Consider the following 12,357-nt stretch of genomic DNA (forward strand, 5'->3'; position numbering starts at 1 on the left):
ATCCCTATGGATACTTTATTTAGTTATGTTTCAATACTAAATTCTTTCACGAAATCCTGAGACGTGGATCAATAAACTGTGAATTCACTTTTTTACTGTTAACAAGTCATGTAGTAGATTGTCAATTATCTCGGGGAACTTTCATAATATATCGTTCTTCGCTTTGCAGTCAAGGCCACTGTTGAGGACTTGACGACACATACAAGATTATGAAGGAAAGTAGGAGTTTATAGCATTGCTCAAGTTTTCCACCCAACATGTAACAATCTACAAAACAGATCACCTGGGCCATGGCTGATCTTCTCTAATGATCTCAAGCTCCACAAACTTGCAGCAATTGCAAGTCTTGTGTGGCATAATCAACTGCTACTAAAAATTGAAGAGAGTCAAACATTCGAAGTAGCAGTATCATTGATTGCCGCGTAGTTAATTTACACCAACCAATCTACATAATATATAATTCTACAGCAAGGAGCACAAGAGACCAAAATTGTAAACCTTCATTACAATGATTACAATTTACGGACAAATACAACAATTTGCCATGGTGCCAGGACAAACCCAAAACTAGTAGAAAAAGGGCAGGAAATAATCACAATTTCTCTCAAATATGAAATGTTTGCCTGTCAGATTACAAGATGGTATTTTATCTTGGTTGATTCCGGACTTGCATGCATAGTGAGGCTTTACAAGTTTGGCAAAATCCAATTTACACCTGGTTAGCTCTTTTCACCTGGTGAGTATTCCGGAATTCCTGACGGCTGACCCTTCTCCTGAACTCTGCTTACCGGAGGAACACTTGGTCTGGGTACTTGTGAACCAGTGACAGGCTTTAGTAGAGGTTTTAGAGCAGCCATAATCTCAGCAAACGAAGGCCTCAATTTTGGGTCACTACAAGGTCATATACATACATATCATGTAAATCGCGGTGAATTCCATTTCTCCTTTTTATGAATTTAATAGCTAACAACTAAACTTTTAACTGCAATGGATGCATGAAATTTTAGGACAAAATCTGCATCTTCCATTTCCAGGTATGGCAATGAGAAGAAGACTTGTTAAAAGCACAAAGAAAACCATAAAAACACCCATTTGCAAAAAAAATCATGTCAGCCGATGGTTCTAACACTTGGTGGAAAAGAAACAAAATCATAACCTCTTATATAACAAGAAAAAAGTAGAGAAAAGGCCATAGGAGCGACCAAATGTAAAATGAAAAATGGTACTCACGTTTGCCAGCATCTGTGAATGATGGCTGCAATAGCTGGATCAATATCCTCTGGTATGTCGAGACGACGGTGCTGAAACCCAACCGCACCAACAACTTGCATTGGATTCATTCCTCCCCATGGTTGCTGCATAGTACAAAGCTCCCACAGTATAACACCAAAGCTATATACATCACACCTGCAGTGCAACAATTTATCATCAACATTATAAATGAACAGCGCAAAAGGAGAAAGAAGAGCCTACATACTCAAATAGCAGAAATATCAGCAAATATGAAGTCAATCATTTAACTTATGATGTATATTTATATCTTTTGTGTGCCATCTCATTTTGACAGTTTCCTTCAATTCTGGTTGCTATATAATGCGACTAGAAGTGGAAGGCATACTTTTCATCTGATGGCTCATTTCTTAGCACTTCTGGAGCCATCCACTCTGCCTGAGAAGGGTGACAATCAAGAATCAGAATCTCTGTTACACAATTTTGTCAAGTCATATTTGAACAATTGCATTTTGTACAGATCAATAAGCAATCCACAATAGCATTGTATACAGATAAAATATCCATCCCAAGAGAGGGCAGACTTCACACAGCAAAGCTCAGTAAATAACACCAAATGCAATGTCGTCTTATTGGCTCTGGATACCTAAGCTATAGAGTTAATCCATAAATTATTCCCCAGGACATGAGTAAGCAAACTGCAAAAGCAGAGCCACTCCACCATATTCTGCAACTTATTACAGCTTGTTCAGAAACAGTCAATACCATGTAATCAACCTACTTTGCTCTTAATAGCACAATCCAGCAGAAAAGACAATTCCCTGGCAAACCAATCCACAAACACCGAACATGGAAATTTTGACATCTGATGACAACCAACCTTTGAGTCCACAAGGGTTCAAATGAAAGTGACTGTTAAAAAAAAAAGGAAACAAACGAACAAACATGAAGAGGACATATTTATTTCACACAATGGAGCCTCGATAAATCATCCCAACATATGATTTGAATAGATGAGATGGAAGTCAAACATCTGAATTTCATCAATGTAACCTAAGCAATAATGCACAGTTGTGAGTCCTACATAAATGATTACGGGCTCTTTTCAAGTTAGGTTTCATCAGCTTTCAAGTATCTTGAAACTGCATGCGCACATGCAAGTTTTCGTCACCTTATTTCTCTTTACACATTTAAACATGTTTTTAACCAGCTTTTCAAATGAGAAACTAGGAAATTAGCAATTAGATCTAGAACCAGAAAAAGAAGCAGTTCGAAAGAGAAGTTGATTCTATTCAAAGTACAGTTTGAAGGTACAAGCACTGGATTACTACCGACATAAGCCCAACAATCGTTTTCCTAATACATGTTGAGTACATCAAAATTTCCATTATATTTTGAACCATGGATCACAGTAACCACCTTTTTGAGAGAGAAACGTGGCAAGCAAAACATCTCCAAGGCTGAGAGTATTAGGGCCAACAGCATTGAGCTATCTTCTAGAAAAGGGCTGATGATAAAATGATGTAAAAAGAATTAGCCAGTTTGTGTGAATGGAGAACTATAATCTTCCATCATGAAAGACATCCAGAAAATACAGAGCCAAGCTAGGGAAGAGGGAGAAACGAAAACTGTGAACAAACTCAAAAGGAAAACATGCAGCAACGTTGTCACAGATAAACTTTTACGTAAAATAGAAACATTAGCAACATTACTATTCTCGCTTGCTGGAATGTACTCAGGATAAAGGATAAAGAAAGAGTCATGCACAAAGAAATGTCCAACAACTAAACAATAAAGGCAACACCAAAAATGGTAATCAGTTAGACTAAACAATTTTTCATGCTATATTTATTTTTCCCAAAGTAAATAAAAGCCAATACACCGGCTTACCGTCCCAGCAGTTGACCTTGAAGAAAGAAATGTGCTATGCTTCATTCTTGATAGCCCAAAATCACATACCTAGTAGAAGAAATTCACATGAGAATTGGTTCATGATGTTTATTTTGTCCATATGCATATGGCAATGTGTGCAAATCTCAAGCATATAATAGATAATAAAATCATCAAGGTTGCTCAGGTATTAGAAATGTCACCTTTTTTACACATGCATGCAGGCAAAAAGAAACAAAAAATCACCTTTACAACCCAATTCTTATCAACAAGAAGATTTGGAGATTTCAAATCACGATGAACTATTACTGGAGTGCAGTTGTGAAGGTAATTCATCCCCCTAGCCTGCCAATTCAAAAGACCAAAACAAGAGTTTAATAGGCAAAGCTACCATGTAAACAACATGGTAAAAACCAAATGAGTAGCGAAAGTAAGAAAACCAGAACATACAGCATCAAGAGCCATCCTTAATCTTCTTCGCTCATCTAACTGATTGTTGGGGCGATGTAATAACCTATACAAACTACCTCTGCGTGCAACAAAAAAGCCTCTCATTTCCAAGCTAACATCACAGAGTTTTCTGAGGTAAATTCATTGTGTTCAAAAACATGGGAATCTGTAAATAATATTTTACTACAGTAATCATGGTTTTTGACTACGCAATAGCAAATCTGAGACTTCCAAAAGCATAATGCTTTAAGTGATCAGGACTAGCAAGGAGAAGAATTTTGATTACTATGTCCTATATATAAACAGGCAGTTAGTACTTTCAGCATAGTAGCCAGAAACTCAAAAAGTGATGAAATTAAAACAGCCTAACAGAACTATAAGTCAAAAAGTAATAATGATGGCAGTAATTAGGAGGTGAAGGGGCCTAGAATGGTAGGTTACTGTCAACAGAACATCCTGGCTTTGCGTCCATATGCATATGTTAGGATATGTTCAGGAAAGCAAGATGCAGGATGTGAAACAATGGTATTACTGTATTACCATACTAGGATATAGAACAGAATTCCACAATAGTATTTTCAACTCAACTTAGATGCATTAAAATTAAGCTACTAGCATAAGTCAAGGAGATAAGCTGGTAATATTATACCTAAACACTTTGAGAGTAAAATAAAATTTGGCATACCTAGGAAGAAATTCCGTAACAATTGAAAGATTTGGGGGACGCGTAACAGCTCCCATAAAAAGAACAACATTAGGATGCCTTAGTCTTTTCATGATCCAAACCTTGAAAAGCAAACAAGAGATAGAATTGGCATCAGATCATATTCAAGATACCTAGGAAACACCGCAAGGTAAATGATACAGAATGAGCGGAATTTGATAAAGCAATCAAGCCTCAAATGCTAAGTGATCATTGAAAAACACCAGTCATTTCTTAAAAAGATTAAAAACATTCACTCAAAGGTTTTCATGGTGAAGAAAAAACATAACCATCACTGTGTTGCCCAGAAAACTAGCACCAGAAACAAACATGTGATCATGCTAAATAGTAAAGGAGACCAAATCTTACTTATGACCAAATTTTTCTTATGAATGAGGAAGTATAACTAATATATATCAATATAAACCACATCTCCATATAGCATGGTAGCCAGATGCAAAAGCTACAAAGGCATGTAAATTAGATTTTTGACGAACAAATTAGTTACTACTAAAACAAAATGGCAACTATAAGAAGGAAATAAAGAAAGCTCAATAACACGTGAATGCACTTCTTCAATAGCCCCAAGAAAATGCTTGATTACTCTTGAAAAGTAATTGCACAATCAGCCAAAATACTTTGAACCAGGGCTTCATACCCATAGCAAAGATTTTGATACTCAACAAGCAGAACATGAAAAATAATTTGATAGGTCTGTGGTGATATTATTTGCACTGTCCAGCTTATGGGGTACCATTGACATGAAGACCAATGATGATCAGCATACTGTCCTCTTTTACCATGACTAAATGACAGAAACATGTAATCTTTCCCTAGTAACTGAGCAATTTTGCCTGTCACATGCGAATCTACAACTTCGAAAAATAAATGACCAAACTTTAAAAAACAATTACATATCATCTACAGTTATGCATACTCTAAGCACTTAATGTCTGGGGTCAGTTATGTAACGGAAATACTAGCTACACGCTCTTCTATGATAATCCTCTCTCTGGATTAGGAGAACATCCTTCTACCCATTAGTAGGATGTTTCTGCCTGTTGCTCACAGGCCAAGATATCTATGACAAGCCACAGATGCTAGAAAGCAACCTAACCCTTTAAGGCTTTGCAAATAATCCAATTTGCAAGAAGAAATGTCCCATGAAAATACAGCAAATTTACCTCACTTTTAAATTCTTCAAGGGATTCACCAGCTACATCTTGGTCAAGGAATCTCTTAACAGCAACTTCCTGTTAAATAGAAGCAAGCCTCATGTATCCACAAGAACAGAAGGCAATAAAAATAACAAATACAGCAAAGAAGGACTTCCAAGCATTTAAAATAATAACAGGATGAAAAGGAGTAATGGTACACTCAAACCAATACAAGACTAAACCTAAACAGCAGTAGCAATAGTACTAATATAATTTGATTTTATGCCAAAGACTTGCAGAGATGAGTAACTGCTTGAAAAGATTGGCAAGAAAGGATGAAATCGCAAACACAATGTCCGATAATCCATGCCTATTAGCCAATCTTAATTAATTTCAGTGATGATTATTTTAAGCAATTCAAAAGAAAGCAAGATGCTTGCACAAGCTGATGTAAAGAGAATCTTTAGATCTTTCATTGACATGTAAGACCAAGGTCGTTGATCTAAATCTTGAAAAGATCTTGCCCAATATTTCCACAATTGGTGCGGAATCTGGATAAAGACAATGACAAAAGAACATTATTCCAAGGAAAACATGCTTAGACTTGAACTCATTGAGTTATGTGAACGAACTCACTTTCATAGATTGGCAGGGCTTTTCTCCAAGAAGCAACCTAAACCACTAAGAGACTCTTACAGAAAGGAATAATACACTTTCTAGAGCCTTTTTATGAGCATTTATACATTTAATGTCATCAATATCCCAACAAGTACTTAACACAACAATAAACTTAGGCTTGTACAGGTGAACCACTTACTACTAGTCCAACTTGCTAAACTTAACAGTAAAGACTAGAGTTCCACTTACATGCAAAAGAGGAGACCAAATAATAATCCAAAGAGGCAAATAGAAATTGAGAATTAAAAAACTACAGATTTAACACTAATGAACTTACAGTGCCATGCCAGTCTCCATGATAGACCTCACCATAAGATCCTACATGAGAGTGATAACAAGGGCATGAGCATTTATAACAATATGGAACATTCTGGAATGACAGATGAACTTTCATTTGGTAGGATAGGAGTAGGTCAGTACCAAGTCCGATACGCTCACCCAAGGCCATATCCTCCCAAGGAATCTCGCAATCAGCTACATCATCAAGCATAGCATCCGATTTTGCACTGTCATTGCCTGTAGACGTATCTGATGTTCTTTCACCATCACCTAAAGCCTCTTGCTCTCGGCTGCCACTTCCCCGTTGGTCGTATGCAGCAGCATCTGCATCTTCATCACTTTTTGCACAGCCGAATGGGTTAAAGAAAGCAGCTGGACTATCAGGTGAAGAGGCACCAATCTCCAAGTTCTCATACTGCTTACTGACAGCTGCAGTTGTTGCCACTACAGCTGCAGCTGTGGCTGTAGCAGCAGCAGTTACAGGGAGCTCAAGGTTGGCATCAGTGCCAGTCTTTCCTACAGCTACTACCATTGAAGATGCAACAACAGCTGCAGCAGCTGCGGCAGCTGCAGCAACAGGAACATTTTTTGTATATATCGCAGGAGTTACTTCAGGCTGTGATGGTACATGCTGACCTGTTCCTTCCCTAAAATCAATTTGATGCTCTACCTGATCACTGGGAATGCCTTTAGAGCGTAGACCATGATAAGGTAGAGGGGGCAAGAAGCGAGCCTGACTAACATTATCCAGACCCAATATCCTTTTGGTGTTGCCCTTTTCTTCATTTTCCCCATCTCCCTTTGGAGACTTGGAATCTACTGGCACATTATTGAACTGCTTTGGATATACTTCAGTAAACAAGCTCGGAGGGGCAACAACACCACTCTCGAGCAACACATCATGAAGTTTCTGAGCTAGATGTGGATTTTCTTGAGCAGCATCAATCATGTATTGTGATACATCCTTTACTTTCATTTTATGTACTGCTGGTGAGCTTACACCCTCAGTCCAAGAAGGAGACCTTGCATGAGAATAAGGAGGATTAGGCCTGCTACGAACATCTGGTATGAGCTTCCTTACACCATAAGGCTTTGGTAAGTCTTCAGCAGACTTGTTGGATCCTTCCTCAACTTGAATTTGAGGCAAATTCTGGAAAGCCAGACATTCACCTTCACTATTTGATTCAACTGTGGCAGCACTGCTATCAGCAAATCGAGATCCAACCTCTGAATGGTCTTGAAGTAAATTAGGAACCAGAGCACTGGAGGAAGCAAAATGAGAATTATCATCTTTCAAGAAATCATTAGCTGATGGAAATGCTTCTTCATATTCAGTATTTGCTGCTGTTATGTCAGCTGGAATAAGGGTGCCAGGGTCTCCCATTAAATCAACAATGTATTCCCTGCAACCACATCATGCTTCCATTACTGAACTGGCATATCCAGTATTAGAGATTAAACTCTGAAAAGGGACATTTTTCTCAATGCAGTGAAGGAGAATTTCCACAAAACAACAGATCAGTTTGCAGACTCAAGACCTTAAGAATTCTAACATGGTTTTGGCTGAGAATTAATACAAAGAAAGTTCAGAAAGTGGAATATTAGAGGCACTTTTGATCAATGATTACAACTTTTTGCTAGTAGAGCAAAACAATCCATCATTCAGAAAATTTTTTCTGTTGAAAATTGTGAAAAAGGATGTTCTTGGACCCATAATTCCTTAAACAAGAACAATTTCTGGCTATGTATCATAAAGGGCATTTCTACTCACGTTTTACAAAATGAATGCTATTTTTGTATATATTTTGCAGTGTATTTAATACAAAAATGTGTAAAATGTCCTTTGTACTCAATAGCCTACCTAATCTACATTTCCAGCATGCCCTTTGCCGATATTTTCCCAAACATTTAACTCTTTCATACTTCATAAACTTGCTGCATGATACCACAATAGGAAATGCAACTTGCAGAGACAACATAATCAGACTCATAAAAAAATTAACTGAGATCCATTTGAAATGAGAATATGATAAGATTCCTAGAAAATGCATGAAAATCACCTGCCATCATCAATCTTTACAAAGTTTATAGCCGCATCATGGGAGCCTGTGTACTGCTGCCCTTTGACTAACCGACAGGGAATGCCCAAACAATCAGCCAAAACCTACACAAACACAAATAAGAGAACCAGCAAGTTCAAACCTAATAGAAGCCCTAAAGAAGACCAATATAATCATGAGAAAGGGGAAAAACAGAATTATACCGTAGGAAAAATTTTAGTGGAATGAAACTAGAAAGAAATGCATTTTCAAAAAGCCCAATTACCATAAGCATTAGGCATATAATGGTAAAACCAACAATTTCTGCAAAGATAAGAAGGGCAGTACCATGACTTAACTTCGACAGCTAATTATTAATCCTTCTATTATGGTGCTTCTACAAACACAAGCTCACTTGACTTTGCTTTGTAGAATTTCGCAAGAGATGAAAGCTATATCTCCATAGACCATCTGGTTAATTATTCATTAGAAAAGACAGATGTTCTGATCTATTAGATAATTACGTTTCCCACCCAGAAAAAATAGCGACTCATATGAATCTCTGGCATGTGTGTGACTAATAAGGCCTTGTCCATCATAAAATCTTAAAGCTCAATAATTGAATCCCCTCCAACTTAATGTACAAGGTTCATCATTTTTCACTCCAGTCAATTTACTACATAAGTAGCATCCCCTTGTATCCTCTAAATTACATAGTTGCCCATAAAAACTAATCTTTATCTTCCTTTAGACTCCCCTAAGATTATTAGATTTTGTTGATATAGCATCCTAGCAGTTCAAATGAGGTAACTATATGGACAATAATACAATAAACTCTGGGCTATCTATGTTAACTAGCTAGCAAACTTCAAGTTACCTTGAACAACAATGCACGGTGACGAGCCAATCCAATAGTCAAGGAACCAAGAGGCAAAACCATGCTCCCAAGAGTTGCCTTCAATTCATAACTGAGACTTCTCCATGCCATCGACATTTTCTCAGGATCGCCAACAGGGCCCCCCATATAATCAGAAACAATGATGGCAAGCTTCCGTAACAAATTATGGCCTACAAAAATAACAGATCCTAACCTTGACTTGACAGCCATCTCTAAGGCTTCCTGTTCAAGTTTCAGCAACTTAGTGTCGTTAGCTTTACTCACAAGAATTGCTTCCCAAGTGATACTATCTGAAACTGGTGTTCCTTGCAGATCAATGAGGGAAGGCATTTTTGATGAAGTGAACTCCGTGAAGACGCCATATAGGTCATAAAAACCATCCAGGATGTTGTCATCATAACTCAGGGCATTATAATTCTGTGAAGCATGGGTAAATCTATAATATGAGATATGTTAGAAAGCTACAAGGAATACTAACTATGTCAAAGTTCTAACTAAGAAGCTCGTGCCAAGTAGCAAAACAAGAACAAAGATTGCCTACACTACCTATTTGCACAGCACTGATGGAAATAACTGAGTGCTGTCCGTAATATGATTCTTTCTATATGCCACTCAAGGATTAGGGCAAACAAAGAAAATGTGCAACAAGATGACCACGACAGGAATTATTAAATAAAGATTGTCACAAGCAAGCAAACTTACCCAATATTGATAAGCAACAACCTCTGCTCGGGTATTATCCGGTGGAAGAGAGCCCAAACTAATCTGTTTAACAGCTTCAATCTGAACTGCCTCAGGATCTTCCCTGGCACTTAACTCTAAAGCTAATTGTATTTGATACTCCTCCTCGATATCAGGATCCCTTGAATTACTGGACCCCGAATCTCGCCTCATGGCTTCCAAAGAAGCATCTATTCCACTACTACCCAACGAATCAGAAGGTTCCATATTGTCTACCCCCGGAACATTGGAAGAGGAAGGAGGACTTGGACTCTTTCTATGTGTGACTGAATTCAACCATCCTGATATAGCTGAAAAGGGTTTATTATGCTCAGAAGTATGCTGGGACCTAGAGTGAGAAAACCTTTCAGGTGAAGATACATCACTTAACCTATTCCATTTCGATGATGAAGTAGACCCTTCTGAATCCTCAGGCTGATTAGACCCTATATGGAGCTTCTTTAGGAAATTTTTCATATTCTTTTCACTAAGCTACAGCAGCCAATGCTATAGAAAAAAATATATGGCCGTAAATCTCTCCATTGTCTCACTCCAAACATGGATTCTTGGCCACAAAAGTTACAGTTCACGAACAATAAGTGCACATGATCAACCTCTCCCAATAAGGCCCTTCAGGTCAACATCTTACAAAACTCCAAAAACCCACCATCAAATCCATAAACTTTTACCACCATTTCAATCCAATACACAATAAAGTTTGCTTCTTTATACCAATTCCCAGATGCCCCAACTAAAGCAAATCAACCCTTTTTGTGTCCTTTACCCAAACACAAAATCCAATCTTGAAAGCCAGTACAAGACCAACAACTTCAAAAAACAGAAAAGCCATTAAAGATTGCTCTTCAATGACCTTATTAGCAGCAAGAAAAGATCTTCCATACATCCAAATGAACGATTAACGCATTCAACAGAGAGAAATAATCAAATAAACGTTGAAGGAGAAAAGGGAAGAATGAACAATATTTTAGACTAAGAAGAGAGAGGAAAGGGATCAGTGGTCAGTTTGAAAGCAGAGACAGTAAAGACTAACAAGTGGGACTGAGACATCAAGAAGCAAAGATGACCCACTTGCAATTTTTGAGGCAGAAAAGATTTTTTACAAAAGCCCAGAAAAATTATGGAGGAAAAGTAGTACTACCACCAAATTGAGCTAACGAAGACGACAATTTTGCTGGGAAAAACAAAACCAACTTGTGGCTTTCCGGTGGCTTTTCCTTTTTCTCTCACACGCACTGGCACACCACATAGTTGTGGTTGAAGTACTTGAGCACAGAGGGAGAGACTGGTGAAATGTGATTGGTTGATCCAATCTCTGAATTAGGAGAATTGCAAACTTCAAAAAGTCAGCTGAGTTGGAAATTAATGCAGAGTACAAAGTGGAATATTTAACGGAACAACAGCTAGGAAATGTACGATTTTTCAGCCTATCATACTTTTATAGGAGAATTTAACGTGGACACTCCTGTGTCCCACCAGGCATGGATGAAAAAGTAAAAGGCGGCTATATGACAGGAAATGGTAAGGTCTTATTACAACAACAAACTACCTCGATAGACCGTTTGGACAGTCATTTTTCTATTAAAAAATTACATCATTTTCGTGATCATATTTTTTTATTATTTTTGTTTCTGACGTACATTAAATTCCTACAGTAATTTTTCTAAAAAAAAGAATCCAAGAAAATGCAATCCAAACAAGACATTAACTGTGATTTAATTGTATCATGTCCTTACAGTTTCTTGATTCTCTACAATTTGACCCTCTTGATTTATTGGTTAAGGTGCAAACACTTGTTGTGCGAATCATTTATTATATGCAATTGGTATGTAAAAGAATCCCCAAAAAATAACATGGAAGAAAATGATAACTGTAGCCCATGGATCAATTAAAATTTAATCAGATAAAATTACAAAAGAAATGTTATATTAAAAACGTGTCTCATAAGGTTTATCTGTAGTTTTCAGGGTTGCCTAAGTAGAAAGAACCAAAAAAACAAAAAGAACAAGCAAACAGCAGTCAATTTCAATTCCAAATTACGTATTTCGGGCAAAATTTGACAAAAGTACCATTGATTGTAAGTTTTCCCTGATTGTTTTATTTGAAAACTATTAAAGTTAAAAGATGAAAAAAAGAAAATAAGAATCTACCATATGAATATATCAAGATTCTAACGAAGAGATTTTCAAATGGTTGAATCCCTGACTTCAATTGACTTGACATTAATCAAAAACCAAAAAGTAAGACATTTTTTAAGATCTACTATGGTTTGCTTCATCTCTTTCTTTTTGTTTT

The 12,357-nt window shown here is 37.2% G+C and overlaps 1 protein-coding gene across 4 annotated transcripts; it reads right to left on the reverse strand.

The window, feature by feature from the left end:
• Nucleotides 1–393: 393 nt before the first annotated feature.
• Nucleotides 394–11,463, reverse strand: LOC140003892 (probable serine/threonine-protein kinase SIS8). 4 transcript variants are annotated; one of them, XM_072047322.1, is made up of 13 exons: nucleotides 10,027–11,463; nucleotides 9,304–9,741; nucleotides 8,448–8,551; nucleotides 6,529–7,790; nucleotides 6,386–6,426; nucleotides 5,458–5,526; nucleotides 4,256–4,356; nucleotides 3,571–3,649; nucleotides 3,367–3,465; nucleotides 3,121–3,189; nucleotides 1,619–1,668; nucleotides 1,231–1,407; nucleotides 394–891 (listed from the first exon to the last, which is right to left on the reverse strand). In XM_072047322.1, the coding sequence occupies exons 1-13, from the start codon at nucleotides 10,519–10,521 to the stop codon at nucleotides 720–722; spliced, it is 3,156 nt and encodes a 1,051-aa protein (XP_071903423.1). In that variant the 5' UTR covers nucleotides 10,522–11,463; the 3' UTR covers nucleotides 394–719. The 4 variants fall into 4 exon arrangements, 3 of the variants coding, with proteins under 3 accessions (XP_071903423.1, XP_071903424.1, XP_071903425.1); XM_072047323.1 differs by having other exon boundaries at nucleotides 483–891; nucleotides 6,529–7,649; nucleotides 10,027–11,301; XM_072047324.1 differs by having other exon boundaries at nucleotides 483–891; nucleotides 9,304–9,760; nucleotides 10,027–10,167.
• Between the last annotated feature and the right edge of the window lie 894 nt (nucleotides 11,464–12,357).

Source organism: Coffea arabica, chromosome 4e (assembly GCF_036785885.1).
Source record: "Coffea arabica cultivar ET-39 chromosome 4e, Coffea Arabica ET-39 HiFi, whole genome shotgun sequence".
NCBI lineage: Eukaryota > Viridiplantae > Streptophyta > Magnoliopsida > Gentianales > Rubiaceae > Coffea > Coffea arabica.

What these genes read in the sequence shown, in the direction of transcription:
- LOC140003892 (XM_072047322.1), bottom strand. Translation starts at nt 10,521, where the DNA reads ATGAAAAATTTCCTAAAGAAGCTCCATATAGGGTCTAATCAGCCTGAG. An exon ending in GTAAAGATTGATGATGGCAG is followed by an intron (nt 7,791 to 8,447) that starts GTGATTTTCATG and finishes ATGTGGTTGCAG; the next exon opens with GGAATACATTGTTGATTTAA. An exon ending in ATAAGAATTGGGTTGTAAAG is followed by an intron (nt 3,190 to 3,366) that starts GTGATTTTTTGT and finishes TTCTTCTACTAG; the next exon opens with GTATGTGATTTTGGGCTATC.